We start from the raw sequence: 19,484 nt of genomic DNA on the forward strand, positions 1-19,484 counted from the left end.
GTTAGTGATCCTAGTATCTTATTATTATATGAATGGTGTTTTTTGTGAATAATATTGTTATTCATCTTAGTTGTTTTCAAAGTCAGCACTGGTGCTATATCAAATTGCGTAATGCAGACGAGACTGCCAAGGGCTTTACACTTGTTATATTATGTAGTGGTTTTAAACATTTTTTTCAAGGACCCAACTTTTCCAATTTTTAGGTGTCTATTGCATAATTAACCTTAAATACTATATATCATAGGACCTTCGGCTCGCGCAAAAGAAGTTCTTTGATAATTGTGTTTTTTTTCTTCATTTTATCTGACAATGATTCAAGAATCTTTATTCATATCCACTTATCCTGCATATCGCCTGAATTCTTATAAAATATCTTAATAGCATAACAGTCATTATCATTTATCTCTACCGAAAAGCTTGTATTTTTTAAAATAATTATTCCAATACTATTTCCGTATTTCGCCGATTGGATACTATGAACACTTAACCATTGCATGTCATTATGAAAAGTTTACATATTCCATTGCATTACAGAAGACATTAGTGACTCTAACTTCTCCCATTATACATGTACAGCGCGTCCCCACAAAATGTCCCTCTAATATACGGCTGAATTAATTCTAAAATTGAATATTATTCTCAATTAAATGTTAAGAAATTGGAAGTTCATAACACGTTCTAACTGCTGAAAAATAATTGGTCTCGCTTCAGCAGTTTTGAATACACGATCTGTTATGATTTATTTGTTCTTTTCAGCCCATTCTAGTTTGCATGCAGCACTGCTGTACGTTCTTCAGTGTCGAGCATGCCATCCCCTTTGATCATTTTGATAATCAAGAATCTGAACAGGGAATTCCCTGATCTAACCTGGAGAATATCCATAATCTAACAAAGCTCATCAAATCACAATGTATTCGAAGAGCAAGATCAGTGCTTGATGACCATTTCAATTTTGATAGTGGAAAATACACACTTATGGAGACAAGTACAGACGAAAGGTCCTGAATGTTCCATGCCCAATTCCAACAGTTGCATTGGTTGTATAATTATTTTTGTTATTAAGCTGATTAGGTCAATTTAATTCACTGTACATTTTTTAATAAAAAATAAATTTCTTCTGGTTATGTTCTTCATCCCAAAGTGTTATACACTTGTTGATTACCTCCATTGTACAGTTTTTAGTACCCATACATTATTTAGATTATCCTTCCGGTTTGTGCGCTTATTCCCATACCAATCATAAAAAAAAATCAATCTGGATGTTTCTTGCCCTTTTGCGCATGCTCAAATTCATAATTGGATAAGTCTGGATTGATCAGGGAAATGTCCCTGCTCAGATCGTGGATGTACAAACGGGGTTTAACATGCTATAAAGCATAAATGCAGAAATACTCCAAACTTGAAATGGGCTGAAATGCACCAGTTACGTGCTTTCAAAACCGCTGAAAAGCGAGACCAATGAAATTTCTATGGGATGTAGAAAATGAAATGACCTTTCTATTCATGTACATTTAATTGAGAATCCTAGCACATTTGGAGTTTATTCAGCCCTGTGTCACAGGGACATTTTTTGGGGGACGCTCTATATGTCACTAAAATTATCCTATTTTCAAACTGACATATCATGCATATTGAAGAACAATACGTTCACTTATATTTTAAAAGAGTTCTACATTTTTATCTTACCTGAACTAGACCGGGATAATATATGTTTCTTACAGAACAAGTGCATCGGACACCCCCTTCATCACACCACAACAACACATGCCATCACGAAATATGTATTTGGTTTCCATTAATGACAAACCGACACCTCAAGAAGATAATACACACGAGGGAGACATTCTACTCTCCAACCAATCAGGCAGACAGAAACCGATTGTAAACAGCAACCCCGTATCTGTCGCAACCAACTCTTCTACATCATGTACCAAACTAAAGGAATGCAAGTTGCAAACTTGTGATATCACTAAGATCTTAGACACCGACATTAATACTGCTTGGGAGGATTGGAATACAGCAAACAAAACACTCCTCGGGGAATTATCCTCTAGTGATGCCAATTGGTCTACACACGAATTACCACTCAATCCTGATGTAGACATGGATGATGAAGGGTATACTCCCCTGTACAATGCAGCTTCAGTAGGTGATCTTAAAGAGGTTGAGGATCTAATTTCACAAGGAGCACACCTAGAGTCACCAAGCAAGGGTGGTCTTCAGTCTATTCATGTAGCAGCTAAAGAAGGACATGCAGATATTGTGGTTCGCCTCATCCTGCACGGAGTGGACCCTAGTGTCGAATGTGAAATGGGTCAAACACCTATTCATAGAGCAGCAGTAAATGGGCACATCTGCATCTTGAAAAGTCTTATTGCAGAAGGGGTCAATGTCAACAAGGCTGATAAGCAAGGTTGGACACCATTCAATGCTGCTTTCCAATGCGGTCATCTAGAAACTCTCAAATATCTCATTGATAAAGGTGCCAAGCAAAACAGATACGCTAAAATGACCCCATTCTATGCTGCAGCTGAATTCAGTCATTTAGATATCATAAAATTCTTATTTTCCAATGGGGCGGATGTGAATGAAGAAGATGATGATGGGATGATTCCCCTGCATGGAGCTGCTGCAAATGGTAACGTGGAAATCATGGATTACCTCATTCAACAAGGGTCTGATGTGAACAAGGCTCGTACAAAGGGATGGACACAATTCATTGATGATATTGTGTCTGGTCATCAAGAGGCTGTCAAATATCTCATTGATAAACGAGCCAAGCAGAACAGATATGCTGGAATGACCTCATTATGTGCTGCAGCAGAACTCGGTCATTTAGATATCATGAAATTCTTCATTACCATTGGTGCGGATGTAAATGACCAAAATGATAATGGGAGAATAGCATTACATGGGGCTACTATCAACAGTAACATGAAAATCATGGAATATCTGATTCAACATGGATCTAGTATGAACAAGGCTGGTACAAAGGATTGGACACCAAGCCATTCCGCTATTCAATGTGGCCATCTAGAATCTGTGAAATATCTCAAGGATAAAGGAGCTAAGCAGAAAAAGTATGGTGGAATTACTCTTCTTGCCGCATCTAGATTTGGTCACCTCGATATCGCGAAATTCTTCATTTCTAAAGGGACTGATGTGAACGAAGAAAATGATGATGGGAGGATACCTCTTCACGGATCAACTTTCAAAGGTAACATAAAAATCATGAGATACCTCGTCGAAAGAGGGTCTCATGTGAACAAAGCCGATTCGAAAGGGGAGAAACTGTTCAATGCTGCTATTCAAGAAGGCCATCTAGAAGCTGTCAAATATCTCCTAGGTAAAGGAGCCGACCACAACCGGTTTCGAGGAATGACTCCTCACTATGCTGCAGCTCAGTTTAATCAGTTAGATATCGTGAAGTTCTTCATTTCTAATGGCGCTGAAGTGAATGACGAGAATGATAACGGGAGAATTCCCCTTCATGGAGCTGCTATCAGTTGTAACATGAGGAACATGGAATATTTAATTCAACAAGGGTCTGATGTGACAAAGGCTGATTCAAAGGGGGTGACATCGTTAAATACTGCCATTGAAAAAAAGCACCGAAAAGCTGTCAAATATCTCATGGATAAAGGAGCCGAGGAGAACAGATACGATGGAATGACCCCACTCTATGCTGCAGCTCGATTCGGTCGCCTAGACATCGTGGAGTTCTTCATTTCAAAGGGCGTTGATGTGAATGAAGAAAATGAATTTGGGAGGATTCCTCTTCACGGAGCTGCTATCAACGGTAACATGAAGATCATGAAATATCTCATCCAACAAGGGTCTGATGTGAATAAAGCCGATCCGGAAGGGTGGACTCCATTTATCGCTGCTATTCAACACGGCCATCTAGAAGCTGTCAGGTTCTTCGTAAATAAAGGAGCATTCCAAAATAGATTCTCTGGGATTACTCCACTCGGTGCCGCAGCTCAATCCGGTCATTTAGATATCGTGAAATTCTTCATTTCAAATGGCGCTGGTGTGAATGAAGAAAATGATGATGGTAGAATTTCTCTCCATCAAGCTTCTATAAATGGTAATATGGAAATTATGGATTACCTCATTCAACAGGATTCTGAGTTGAACAAAGCTGATCCAAAGGGTTGGACCCCTTTCAATGCTACTATCCAATACGGTCATCTAGAAGCTGTCAAATATCTCATAGATAAAGGAGCCAAGCAAAACAGATATGCTGGAATGACCCCACTCTATGCTGCAGCTGAATTCGGTCATTTAGATATCGTGAAATTCTTTATTTCCAACGGGGCGGATGTGAATGAAGAAGATGATGATGGGATGATTCCCCTACATGGAGCTGCAGCAAATGGTAACGTGGAAATCATGGATTTCCTCATTCAACAAGGGTCTGATGTGAACAAGGATAGTACAAAGAGTTGGAAACCATTCAATGCTGCTATTGTGTACGGCCATCTAGAAGCTGCCAAATATCTCATAGATAAAGGAGCCAAGCAGAACGGATATAATGGAATGACTCCACTCTATGCTGCAGCTCGATTTGGTCACTTGGACATCGTGAAATTCTTTATTTCCAATGGCGCTGATGTGAACGAAGAAAATGATAATGGGAGAACTCCATTACATGGAGCTGCTATCAACGGTAATATGAAGATCATGGATTACCTTATTCAACAAGGGTCTGATGTGAACAAGGCTAGCACAAAGGGTTGGACGCCATTCAATGCTGCTATTCAATTCGGTCATCTTGAAGCTGTCAAATATCTCATGGATAAAGGAGCCAAGCAGAAAAGGTACGGTGGAATTACTCCTCTTTATGCCGCATCTAGGTTTGGTCATCTTGATATCGCGAAATTCTTCATTTCCAAAGGGACTAATGTGAACGAAGAGAACGATGATGGGAGGATTCCTCTTCACGGAGCAACTTTCAGAGGTAACATCAAAATCATGACATGCCTTGTCGAAAGTCGGTCTCAAGTGAACAAGGCCGATTCGAAAGGGGGGAAACCGTTCAATGCTGCCATTCAAGAAGGCCTTCTAGAAGCAGTCAAATATCTCCTAGATAAAGGTGCCGACCAGAACAGGTTTCGAGGAATGACTCCTCTTTATGCCGCAGCTCAGTTTGGCCATTTAGATATCGTGGAATTCTTCATTTCCAATGGCGCTGATATGAATGAAGAAAATAATAATGGGATGTATCCCATTCATGGAGCTGCTTTAAATGATATCATGAAAATAATAAAATATGTAATTCAACAAGGGTCTGATGTGAACAAGGGTGATTCAAAAGGGGGTACACCGTTTAATACTGTCATTCAAGAAAAGCACCCAGAAGCTGTCAAATATCTCATCGATAAAGGAGCCAAACAGAACAGATATGATGAAATGACCCCACTTTATGCTGCAGCTCAATTCGGTCATATAGATATCGTGAAATTCTTCATTTCAAAGGGCGCTGATGTGAATGAAAAAAATGAAATTGGGAGGATTCCTCTTCACGGAGCTGCTATCAACGGTAACATGAAGATCATGAAATATCTCATCCAACAAGGGTCTGATGTGAACAAAGCCGATCCGACAGGGTGGACTCCTTTTGACGCCGCTATTCAATACGGCCATCTGGAAGCAATCAAGTTCTTCGTAAAAAAAGGAGCAAATCGGAATAGATTTGCTGGGATGACTCCACTATATGCCGCAGCTCAATCCGGTCATTTAGGTATCGTGAAATTCTTCATTTCAAAGGGCGCTGATGTGAATGAAGAAAATGATGATGGTAGGATTCCTCTCCATCAAGCTGCTATAAATGGTAACGTTGAAATCATGGATTACCTCATTCAACGAAGGTCTGATATTAATAAGGCTGATTCAAAGGGTTGGACACCATTCAATGCTGCTATCCAATTCGGTCAACTAGAAGCTGTCAAATATCTCATAGATAAAGGAGCCAAGCAGAGCAGGTATGATGGAATGACTCCACTCTATGCTGCAGCTCGATTTGGTCACTTGGACATCGTGGAATTCTTCATTTTCAAGGGCGTTGATGTGAACAAAGATAATGATAATGGGAGAATTGCATTACATGGAGCTGCTATCAACGGTAATATGAAGATCATGGATTACCTTATTCAACAAGGGTCTGATGTGAACAAGGCTAGCACAAAGGGTTGGACGCCATTCAATGCTGCTATTCAATTTGGTCATCTTGAAGCTGTCAAATATCTCATTGATAAAGGAGCAAAGCAGAACAGATATGATGGAACGACCCCACTCTATGCTGCAGCTCGTTCCGGTCACTTAGATATCGTAGATTACTTCTTTTCCAATGGCGTTGATATGAATGAACAAAACGATGACGGGAGGATTCCTCTTCACGGGGCTGCTTTCAAAGGTAACATCAAAATCATGAGATACCTCGTCGAAAGAGGGTGTCAAGTGAACAAGGCCGATTCGAGAGGGGGGAAACCTTTCCACGCTGCCATTCAAGAAGGCCATCTAGAAGTAGTCAAATATCTCCTAGATGAAGGAGCTGATCAGAACAGGTTTCGAGGAACTACTCTTCTCTATGCTGCAGCTCAATGTGGTCATTTAGATATCGTTGAATTCTTTATTTCTAATGGCGCTGATGTGAATGAAGAAAATGATGATGGAATGATTCCCCTCCATGGAGCTGCTATTGAAGGTAACGTGAACAACATTGAATATCTCATTAACCAAGGGTCAGATGTGAACAAAGATGATGAAGAGGGCTGGACGATAATAAATGCAGCAGTTCAGTTTGGCCATGTAGAAGCTGTAAAACATCTCCTAAGAAATGGAGCAATACAAGGGAGATTTGAAGGAATGACACCACTCTATATTGCAGCACAAGCCGGTCATTTCGATATAGTCCGATTCTTGGTATCCAACGGTTCTGACGTCAATGAGGAAGATGACGAAGGGATGATTTCTCTCCACGCTGCTGCCCGTAACGGTAACATTGAAATCGTTGAGTATCTCATTCAGCACGGCTCTGATATAAACAAGGCAAGCAACAATGGGCTGACACCACTTAATGCAGCAATCATTCAAGGTCATTTGAAAGTTGTCGAATTTCTCATGGCAAAAGGAGCTAAGTGTTGCCGTTATGAAGGTATGACCCCACTTTACATCGCTACGCAATATGACCATATAAAAGTCATGGAATTTCTCGTGTCCAAAGGATGTAATGTGAACGAAGGGACTGAAAACGGGAAATCACCCCTTCATGCAGCATGTTATAATGGTAACATTGATATGGTAGACTTCTTACTTCTCAACAATGCTGATGGGAATATACAAGATCAAGATGGTTGGACCCCTCTTCAAGCCGCTGCACAAGAAGGTCATCTCCAAGTAATCGAGTATCTTTCAGCACACATGAAGGATACTGATGGTGTAGATTCAATACAGGCGTCGCCAAACACAAATCATTCTACCCGTCGAATAAAGGGAAATTTGAGTACTGATGTCTGTGCTCAAATTGCGACACTAGATCAACAATTGAAAATCCATCAGAATGCAATCACTGCAGAAGATGCGACGGCATCCTCGACGGACCCACAGGCGCAGTCAGGTTCAACACATACAAACAAATCCAAGCTCCAGGTGCACAATATTAATGAAGAGAATGTATTCATTCACGCTGAAATTGAAGAAGAAAGTTGTGATGGACACTCATTGAAAGCTCTTCCGACAGGGACCCATCATCATGAGGATGACGCAAATGGCGATCGTACTCCTTTCTTTGGTGCTCAGCCGAAATCTCCGAACACATCTAGACAGGATCAAACACAAGATCACTTGGAAGCTGTAGATGACATCATAACTAGGACAAGACATAACGAAGCCAATAAAAATGGCCTTCCGAAATCCCCCGGACATCAGACATGGGACAGCAGATTTGATCCACCATTTATACGGACCCTTAACTCCGTCATGACTAGTGCCGAGCTTTCAAAAAATGGAGGGTCGAAATGGCATCACTTAGGTGAAGAGATTGGACAAACGAGGGTGAGTTATTTCGCTATTTATAATTTCACTTACAATCACTATACATGTATACGATTGCAGTACACGATTGGATGCTCTTAAGATTAAAAATTGTTTTGCTTGTGTTATCAAATCGAACAGTAGTTTTGCATTAATGATATGGATCAAGGTGTCAAACATAAATGTTAGAATAATGAAATATTATACAAAAACATGTTGGTATAATTTGTCGTATTTTCTTTTTCAAAACAAAAGAAATCCAACACTAATGAAAAAACAGTATTTTCCATTGAATAAAATCTATGTATTTTTATGGTATATCGCGTACATGACGCGCTCATGTTAAACTATCTGTCAGTTCATAAACACTATCATGACTATTTTGCAGACCGAGTCTAATTGTTTTGGATGTATCCTCTTCATGATATTGTGGATTTGTTTATACCTTGTTTGCTATTTTAGAAATGTTCCAAACCGATTATCACAAGAAGGGATCCTTCCAATGAGAGGGCTTCATTGGAGTCAAACAGGTAATGCTCTACTCATTACATTAGTAATATTAATTATTGTATTTATTTCATTTCGAGGCAAGTTAATAACAAACATGACGGATTCAATATAACATTACGAGAGAAATATGAAAGTCAGCACCAGCCAATGCCTGGGGATCACCTAAAAGAATTTAACAATTCTGTCGAGAGGTTCTTCACATTGGCTGGTGCCTAAGGACGTAAAATAGAGATGTATGTAAACATGTAATTATTATCAAACTTCTAAATAATAAATCTTCAATGTAGCGTGGAGAAAAAAATAAAAACATGGTTATCGAATCAAAACAAAAAGAATATTTATAAGATCGAACCGGCAATTAATCGTTTATTAAATTAAAAAAAATGTGGTGGGTTTTAATTGGGTAAGTTTCGAGAGTTTTAAATGAATTCTTGTGCATGACATTTATCATGTTCACTATAAGAAAATCAGATAATCGCATTAAAATATAAACCACACAGGATATTGGCTGGGTAAACCGTTGCATCCTCTATTGAGAAGTGAGATCATCCACACGACACCCTATTACTTTTTACAATTATATTATAATTATGTTAAATGATTATTTGTAACATATTTTTGTCAGGATGTTAGAATTATCGCGATCTTACGTTAGACATTTTTGCAATTACAGTACACGCAGGTTAACTTTTACAAGATTCAACTAATTCTAAACAGCTGGTAATTAATCTTTTTAGTTTATTAATGGTCTTTATTTTCTTATTAATAAATTTATGTCAGCACCTCGAAAACGACACCTTCTCCAGTCACTAATCAAAACTTCTACGGCAAACAGTATATCTCCCACATAACAACATCATCTGTAAACAAGGTATGGAGAATCTTGGTAAGATATCAGTTTTGTCTTTACCTACAAAACGATAATGCAATATTGATGTAGAAACCAGTTTTCTTCTCATCAGAACAAATTTATGATGAAGGTAAAACCGAAGGCTCACATTTGATATCGATGAAATAGTGAATAGTATCCCTAAATTAGACCTCAACATAGCCAATCTTGAATAAAATTATTGGAAATGGTTTTTTGACTGATTTGAGTAGATATGGGTGTCAACATTTACCCCAAAAGTTAGGAGGAATATGGATTGGGGAAAGTGCTTTTTTTCAAGGTCAAATGTTAATGACCTTTTCATATATACTATATAATGGTATATCTGAGATGGAAAAGCGCAGGGTGGTGATAATGGTGTCAAAATTCACAATTTCTTACCAGAACATCAAATAAAATTAAGTACCTACAAATCACATTCACCAATCAAATTTAAGGTCAAAGCTTTTCAAAGGTCAATGACCTTTGTTTACATTATATCCCATACTGTATAATGGTATCTCTGAGATGATAAGGTACAGGCTGGTGATCATGGTGGCAAAATGTACAGATTCTTACAAGAAGATAAAATAGAATAAATTTAAGTACCTAGAATGGACATTCACCAATAAAATTCAAGGCCAAAGCTTTCAAAAGGTGAACGACCTTTTTACATAAAATATACCATACTGCATAATGGTATCTCTGAGATGAAAAGGCACAGGTTGGCGATCATGGTGTCAAAATGCACAGATTCTGACCAGAAGATCAAATAAATAAAAATAAGTATCTAGAATGCACATTCACCCATAAATTTTAAGGCCAAAGGTCAATGAACTTTTATACATCATATACCTTATTATATAATAGTATCTATAAGACACAACGGCGCAGGTTTGTGTTCTTGGGGTCAAAGTACACAAATTCTTAGAGGAAGATTAAATAAAATAAAATTAAGTATCGAGAATGCACATTCACCCTTAAAATTCAAGGACAAATGTCAATGTCCTTTTTAACATAAGATAATGATAATGGTATCTCTGAGATAAAACACCACAGGTTTCGTGATATTGGTGCCAAAATGCAAATATTTGTACAAGAAGATTAAACAACGCCAAAATCAATATAGAGAATAAATTTTCACCCTTGAAATACGAGATCAGATGAAATGCATATGTATATATATATATATGCATTTCATCTGATCTCGTATTTCAAGGGTGAAAATTGATATATATATATATATACACAACAAAAAAAGTAAGTCCCCCCTAAATCAAATTGTTGTAACTTTTGAACGGAATTATTTAGAGATATGATATTCTGTAGGTAGTTTTCTACACTCATTAGGCAACTCCTGGTGAAAAATGAGTTTGATCGGTTGAGTCATGCATGAGTAATTAAAGATTGAATTAAAAATGGCAATTTTTGAAAGTCACAAGAGTCGTTTTTCAGATTGTGCAAATACAAAGTTGGGCAAAAGTTGTTTTTATGGTGTTATGCTGTTTTACTATCCATCATCTAGCCACTCCACACACAATTTTGATATCGTATGTTCATGGTTGAGTGAGCACAATGTATTGCAGGGGCCGCGGAAGCGGGGGGGGGGGGCTTTAGCACCCCTCCCCACTTTTTTCCAAAAGCATGTACAAAAATGTAAACATGACCATACGATTGTGATTTTTTTGCATGGTCAGCCCCCCCCCCCCCCACTTTGAAAACCGTTCCGCGGCCCCTGTATTGTGACGTATTATGATAGGGGTTTATGGTAATATCCTCTACAACTTGTTAGATCATGTTAAAATTTGAAAATGTTGGTGTCTCCCCCGATTATAGGCCCCTCCCCCATTTCAAAATTCTGGATCCACCACTGATTTGTCCATAAATTAAACTGATCATGAGAAATTGTTAGGAAAGAATACATTTATGCAGTATAAAGAGTATTTATTCCTAAGTTTTCGAATGTGCTCGCTCAACCATGTTTAAAGTTCGGAAATTGTGTGGTGATAGAAATGATGGATGATAAAAACACAGCAAGTAAAGTCACATTTGAAACCGAATTAGCCCCCAATATTCACTTTATTACCCTTTAAAATGAGTCTGTGACATTGAAAATACAAATTTTTCCACTTTGATGCGTGCTCACTCATCCATAAATAAACATGGGTTGATAAACATTACTACCAAATGACATTGAAAAAGACAGCCTTGAAAAAAAGTTCCACCATATTGAATAAGGGGTTACGTATTCTTAAACATATGCCCCCATAATGTACACAAGTCTATGAGAGAGGAAGTCAACATTCTAACAAATATAAAATGAGGGTTTGTTTCATGGACGGTTTTTGTTACTTTTGCCAACAGTTATTTCATGAAACTTCGCGCATGGCTTCAGAGTAACACTATCCAAAAGGCGCGCACACCAAAATAACCATTCGATACGGCACAGAGTGGGGCCAAGGCCTTGAACTTTCTTCTCATTTGCATAATTTTCGAATATTGTGTGCTCACTGATGCATTAAACATCGGGATTTTCATAAAAATCAAATCAAATGAACTCTACATGGAGGTTTGTGACAGATATCCATAGTTACAAATTGCATTTTTTCCAATAACGTAAAAAAGAGCTAATCACATTCCACATGTTCATTCAAGCGTGAACGTTTAATTAAACGCCTTTGAATAATTGAAGCATGTTAATTGGTCATGAACATAACGAAACAGTTGAGAAAAGATCATTTTCAGTTACCAAAATGAAACAATACATGCCTATGATATTTGAAAATCGTATTTTTTGTATTCAATAAATGTTTATTGAACCGTGAAACGATGAATATTGCTGAAGATACTCTTCCCAAAAATAACTGTCATCATATTCTATCATTTTTATTTATAGAAATGTGTAAAAAATCCAATTATAGCAAATTTGGACTTGTGTTTATTCAACCGTGAAATTTAGCCAAAAAAAGTTGTATCGTCTTTTAGAAAGTACCTTTTACAAGCCTTTTGACTTTTTTTCATGATGAGAATGTGGAATTAGTTCCAATAAAATGGAATCAAAGTAATGATATTTGGCTTGTGACTTTTGAAAAGTGACATTTTTGCCTTCTGACGGTGCTCACTGAAGCATGACGTAAAATATGTCCATAACATTTACTCAGAGGATAGCTTATAAAATTACCTACACGCTCATGTAAAAATACATTAAAAACTCGCATTGGTTCGGAAATTATTGATGTTTGTTTAAGGGGGGACTTACTTTTTTGTTGTGTATATATAATCTGTATGACATAAAAAATAACCGAAAATTTATCCTTTGTGTTCATATTTTATTTGTGAATAATATTAATAAAGATGGCTAATTTGTAATGAAAACATGAAGGTTTCATTATTTCAGTCTGAAATAATGAAGGTCATGGAGAATGTGTTTAGGGTCAGAGGTCAATGAACTCTTTCCAAATTATCAGTGGAAATTAAGTAAAAAAAAGTTGATAACCAAATAACACTTCTATAGGAGCGCCTTGAGCACCTAGCAAGGTGGATACGTGCGCTATACAAATTATATATTATTATTATTATTATTATTATTATTATTATTATTAAATTTGTGTTCATTTTCCACGTAGGTCAGTCTTTCCCCATCAGAATCACTATATACGTGCATGCCACAATCAAGTTATCGACCTATTTACTCAAATTCCCTGACGTTATTGACATACTTGATTGACCTGACCTCTAACCTCTAAATATATATTATTTATCCTTATTTCAAAGTGAAATTATTAAACATCCAAGTTTTCATTACAAATAGCTTTCTTTCTATTATTCACAAATTAATTGAATATAAGGGATTAATTTCTTTTTTGGGGGGAATCATACATGGATATATAAATATTTATTAACTTTCGACATTTGACTTTGGATAAGAAGGATAATTTTTTATGATTATTTTGTGCCTTTTATCTTCTTGCAAAAAATGATTTTTGACACAAAAATTACCAACATGCAGCGTTTTATCTGAGAGATACCATTTTACGATATGTAGCCTAGGCCCTATATAAAAAGGTCATTGACCTTTTTAACCTTGAACTTTATGCATTATGGGAACTTAATTTTATTTTATTTGATCTTCTTGTAAGAACCTCTGCATTTTGACACCAAGATCACCAACATGCGCCTTTTTATCTCAGAGATAACTTTATACCATATAATGTAAAAAAAGGTCATTGACCTTTGAAAGGCTTTGACCTTGAATTTCATTGGTGAATGAGCAATGTAGGTACTTGATTTTATTTTATTTGATCTTCTTGTAAGAATCTGTGCATTTTGACACCAAGATCACCAACCTATGCCTTTTCATCTCTGAGATACCATTATACTGAATGGCTCGTGAAGTGGGATCTGCAGCTGGATTGCGAAACAAACCAGCCTGAAAGGGCAAGCGAAGCGAGCCATTTCAGCTCCAGTAGACCTAGTCTGCTATGCAGATTCCTTGAATCAGCTGTGATACACACACTGCAAATGTGGGTCTACAGTTGTAGACTACCATTATACCGTACATGGTATATAATGTAATAAAGGTCATTGACCTTTGAAAGACTTTGACCCATAATTTTATCGGTGAATGTGCATTGTAGGTACTTAATTTGATTTTAATTGATGTTCTTGTAAGAATTTGTACATTTTGACACCATGATCACCAACCTGTAATATTTTATCTGGGAGATACCATGATACGCTATATTTAAAAAGGTCATTGACCTTTGACCTTGAAAAAAAGCACTTTCCCAACCCGTATTCCTCCTAACCCTTTTTTGGTAAATGTTGACACCGATACCTACTCAAATCAGTCAAAAAACCATTTCCAATAATTTTATTCCAGATGGTTACTAATTATGGGATACTAGAAGATATTTGGCAAAGAATCTTGTATGCAGCTAACTGGTACGGGTGAAATTAATTTTCATGATATTCTTGAACTTTGAAATGAAAGTTATTTTCTTTCTCTCGTATTGGCAAAGATTCTAATTTCAATCAAACACAACATTCTTGATAGTTTTAATTCAGGGTTGTGAAACTAATGAAATTATATTGGTGTGTGGGCATGGTGGTTCAGCAGTAGAGCAGCCGCCTCATGAACGGGAAGCCGTGAGTTAAGCCTTCTTGCTAGGCGCTCAGCATATAGATTGGAGAAGGGTAATATCATATTTTGTAGGGCCCGCTTGTAGAGAGGTTTCCTTCCTGAAGTGGCTACCTTCGGTAAATTAAACGTTATTATTATTGTCATTATTACTATGTTAATGTGTCTTACAAAAGACGGCAATTTTTATACATTATATACATATTTTATATGTAATTTAATAAAAAAAATATTTTAGATAATATTTCTAGATAATATTCTTCTTTTCATTATCATCGTCTCTAGTCGAAACACCGAAACACACGGACAGGTCGACCCCCTTCATTTCTTATGATCTTACAAACTTTCCTGCAGATGTTCTTAGCTTTAGCTTTCCTTCTTGCAGGATGTCCAGTTCACGTAGCAGGCAACGGTCTCAAGGAAAAGGTAACTTTGCTTGCGGGAAGTCGTGGTGTAGTCCCATTCCATTTCCCATGGTCCAATAATGATACATCCCAGGGCATCCCATATTTTAAAGTTCGGTTCGAATCGCAAAATCATCCATTTTGCGTTGATGGAATACCTGAGATAGATGGGTTCAAAAGCTCATCGCAGTTTTTAAGATTTACGACATCTTTCACAGACTTGGAGACAGCTCCCTGCGTAAATCTTTTCATAGATGATGTAGATCCTGTAGACCAGGATAAATACATATTCACTGCAATCTGGTACAGTTTAGGGGACATAAGACACGAAGTTATTAAGAAGGAGGTCGTTGTAAAGGTTCCACCAGGATCAGCACAATGCTTCATTACTTTAAGTGACAAGTGCAAGTATGGATACGTTCATTGTCGAGCCACTACTGGAACTGTTGCAACTTCACTATCATGTTACCAGAATGATCAAAAGCTTAACATCCTTGATGATATATCAGATAACGGGCAAACAATCAGTGGTACATTTTGTCTTCTTCATGACACTACTTTCTCTTGCTGTTCACATGAAGTCACGTCAGACGTAAGTGCTGCAACGTGCAATGACTTCATGTGGCCACCTCGCGATCCTGCTAAACGTACAACAACACAGAATATACCTGCATCCCTTGCCGATACCAGCAGTAGTAGTCCTACTTACACCAATCTTGACACGGGTCATACGACCCACATAGGATTCGATATCGATTCCGGGGCTTGTAGGCAAAAGCCTCCACTTTTCAAATACTTGTTATACCCGTTGATTCACGTCCTTCACTTTGTCTACTAAATGTGTACCTCTATTATTTCACAAAGGAAATAAATATGTGTATTTCACATGTAGTGAATACTTTCAAAAGTAACTTTTAAACATTCCTTACCATTTTTTAGGATCTTACCTTTGAAAACATACAATCTTAAAATCCAATATAATATCAAGATTGTATTAAATTAAAGGCCTACATGCTGATCAAGAATTAGTCGATTTTATTAATCACTAGCTATATTTAAACTTTAGAGCTTTACAATGGATATGAATATATGAATTTCCGTCATGTAGGATAATGAGTTTTGAACACTTGAACACTTGAAATACAATTCATTTTCATTGATACAAAATTATGTGCCGAGGTAATTTCTAACCCAACATGGATGGAATTTAGATACTATTTTCTGTTTACTCGTATATGACATGTGATATAAATACATGGTACAAAATACGATTCACTATAAAGAATATCATTTACGCAAATGAGGAAAACAGCCGAAAACACACTTGATAGGGCAAGGTGACCCAGTGATGACTTTTTTTCTTCACTTGAATAATAGAGGTATTATAGACACACAAATCAGACTTTTCTCTTCATGAGCAGCAGATTTCTACAAAGAAATCATGTAGATATTGAAAATAAATTTAAATTTTATATAGAGTTTAAAACTTAGATAAATATAAGAGATAGAACTTCGAATGAGAAAAAAAAAATATATATTTTTAAATCGATTTTTTAATTGGAATTTCAGTCATGGTAGGTTTATGTTTGTGTATATACTGCTCAATGTTCTTGTTTGACTACATTCTTTCTCTCTAAAGAAAATTATAAGTGATGTTTCATTTTCTTTACCCAGTATGCTTGGTAATAATGTGTAATTATTTGTTGTATAGTTGTTTTCTTACAATTTCTTACAGAAAAAAAATGATTGTTTCTGAACTTAAGACAGGCTTCACTGAATAGTGTGGAATAATTTGATATCTATCTGCAATGTAAACAAATACAAATACAAATAAAAATAAAAATTGGGAGTGTATATTACAACACGCTTACATATTCTTCTATGTTCTTTTTAAGATTATATTTGGGATTTACTGCTGTAAAATAGAAAGAAAAATGTTATGGTATACACTTAAGGTTTGTAAAGCAAGTAAATATATATGCAAAGTAAATTAAACTGTATTCATGCCTTAGCTTCTGTAAATATGATTCCTTTTCTAAGCCAACGTGTCCAATATGTCTGAGAAGAAATTTTATTTTGTTCATATCTGTGTTTTTAAAAACTTAAAAAAAAAAAAAAAAATTATCTGCATATCAATTGTAACCTTATATTTATATGGCTGCGAATATTCATATTCCAGTGCATTTTTATCTGACTTGGAATATATCTAATATTATTTCAATACTGAGATTTATTTAGTTAAAAAATAATGTATATCCTAAAAAAATAGAACCTTCTGTTTTTATAACTATATATCATTAACACAGTACAGTAAATTCTGATGCCAATTTGAAATTTTAGTAATGGTTCTGTTAAAGAACCATTTTAGTTTTAGTTTAGTTTTGTTTTTATTTAATGAAAATAGACTATACATTTCTTTTTAACAGGCACAGTTGAACTAGTTATGAATCATACGTACATTTACTTTTTTCACAGAGGTTGTATTTGTTTTTATTTATATATTTCATTGTTTACACACCTTTTTAAGTTTCCGTAGTAAATGCGTGACAGTCAATGTGGTAGTTTTGTTTAATGCTTTGGTAAAAAGTTAAATATATGCGAGTGCCATGCACTATTTGAAAATTACAAGCAAATGTAGTGATCATTGGATCATTGGATGTTTTCTTAAGCCATTAAAATTCAAATATGACATGTTCAGCCATTATAGAATTCGAATTTGCCATCTAGCGCGCTCCTTTGGTTTCTTTTAATTAAAAACAGCTCCATGACGCGTATAATCTGGAGAGATTTAAGAGCGCCATCATATTCAACTACTAACTCTTTAAAATACGTACTTTACAAATGTAGAAATTGGATATTAGAAAGTCACAGGCAAATATTGTATCCTGACATTTCAGTCTAGTCCATACTTGAGAAAGGATTTCATATAAACAAACGAAATATACACAGATATTTAATTTTTATCGTGCATCCGATCAAAATATATTCTGACATAAAATTCGGTCAGTTTATCCCATCCTTCACACAACAGCCGTTTTAACGCATCTCAATATACATGCTTCACACAACAGCCGTTTTGGGGGCACATTAATGGATTACTGCCATGCAGTTTGGGGGCATTTACCAAACCTACATAGTGTACAAAACAAATCAAAGGGATGTGCAGCAGACATGGTAGTGTGTATAGCGAAGTTTGTTCATTACGTCCTTCACATTGTCTACTAAATTTGCACCTCTGTTATTTCACAAAGGAAATAAATATGTGTATTTCACATGTAGTGAATAATTTCATTAGTATGAAACTTTAAAACAATCATTACAGTTTATTTAGGATCTAACTTTGGAAAACATATATATTTAAAAATGTAATCAAAATCAATTGAAATGTTGGCCTACATTTTGATCAAGAATAAGACGCTCTATTCATCGTTAGCTACTTAGATATACAGAAAACTTTAAAGCATCACATTGGATGAGTATACATGTATGTATTTATTTCATTAAAAACACACCTGAAGCCCAATTCATTTTACTAATTGATAAAAAAAATTATGCCGACATAATTTACAGACCAAACATGTATTAATTTGAGGTACATGAACATAACTCAATACATTTATGAGTAGTTTATTGTGTAGTACTATTAGAAGTGAGCACTAAGATAGTGTAAACATAAACAAGATCTAACTTTATCTTTTGATCTGATGGTACGTATTTTGAACTCTCGGTTTACTTACTATCTTCCCCTTCTCTTCTTCCTTTCACTACTTGGAGAAAAAAAAATCATAGGGATGGGGTCGATCCACCCTATGTGACGCCGCCCGTGAATGAAATTGTACATTTTAATCAGGTTGTTGTATCTTACTGTCATGATTATCATGTTATAGTACATCACCCAACCCAGGGTTGACAGAAATAAGTTTACAATAACGTTTTGTATATACCTGATATAATTATGTCTACAATATGTGCAGCATAAATTGTATCTTTTTCCCAAAATGTGATAATATACATGTACTCATGCAAGCATGCATAAGCATAATGTAAATAAATCATGTAGCTATTGAAAATGAATTTAATTTTGCCTGGAGTTTGATATTTTGATAAATATAGGTGATACAACTTCGAGTAAGAAAATGAAAAATTCAGAATGCTTTATCAAATTTCTATCGATTTTTTAATTGGAATTTCAGTCATAGTACATGTAGGTGAAGGTTTGTTTAATGTATAAACTGCTAGATTTTCTTGGTTTGACTAAATTCTTAAGAAAAAAAATCATACAAATGGAGTGGTGTTCATGTTCTTTACTCAGTATATACTTGCTAAAAAAACAAATGACTATGGAGCACGCTTGGGTATATATCACAGCACCTGTTAATATTTAATTATTTTCTATTTACGTTTTTACTTTTGGATTTTACTTCAGTAAAATATAAAAATAAAATGCTATGGTATACTTACATAAATGATTAATCTCTTAAGGTTTATAAAACAAGTGAATATACATGCAAAGTAAATGAAACTG

General features: G+C 35.8%; 2 protein-coding genes across 2 annotated transcripts; both read left to right on the plus strand.

Annotated features, from left to right (window-relative positions):
• The first annotated feature begins 737 nt into the window (after window positions 1-737).
• On the plus strand, window positions 738-9,994 carry LOC135153941 (uncharacterized). Its single transcript, XM_064098885.1, has 3 exons — window positions 738-8,058; window positions 8,500-8,567; window positions 9,328-9,994. Exons 1-3 carry the CDS (start codon window positions 1,765-1,767, stop codon window positions 9,485-9,487), a joined length of 6,522 nt encoding a protein of 2,173 aa, XP_063954955.1. The 5' UTR covers window positions 738-1,764; the 3' UTR covers window positions 9,488-9,994.
• Window positions 9,995-13,797: 3,803 nt separating this feature from the next.
• Window positions 13,798-17,057, plus strand: LOC129259646 (uncharacterized). Its single transcript, XM_064098923.1, has 2 exons — window positions 13,798-13,809; window positions 14,841-17,057. Exons 1-2 carry the CDS (start codon window positions 13,798-13,800, stop codon window positions 15,795-15,797), a joined length of 969 nt encoding a protein of 322 aa, XP_063954993.1. The 3' UTR covers window positions 15,798-17,057.
• Window positions 17,058-19,484: the final 2,427 nt, after the last annotated feature.

The sequence above is a fragment of the Lytechinus pictus genome, chromosome 4, assembly GCF_037042905.1.
Source record: "Lytechinus pictus isolate F3 Inbred chromosome 4, Lp3.0, whole genome shotgun sequence".
NCBI classification, from domain to species: Eukaryota; Metazoa; Echinodermata; class Echinoidea; order Temnopleuroida; family Toxopneustidae; genus Lytechinus; species Lytechinus pictus.

Bases quoted from the DNA above. Each gene is read 5' to 3' on its own strand.
- LOC135153941 (XM_064098885.1), top strand. From the start codon at position 1,765: ATGCCATCACGAAATATGTATTTGGTTTCCATTAATGACAAACCGACA. The intron at 8,059-8,499 runs GTGAGTTATTTC...TTGCTATTTTAG, and splicing joins AAGAGATTGGACAAACGAGG to AAATGTTCCAAACCGATTAT. The intron at 8,568-9,327 runs GTAATGCTCTAC...AATTTATGTCAG, and splicing joins GCTTCATTGGAGTCAAACAG to CACCTCGAAAACGACACCTT.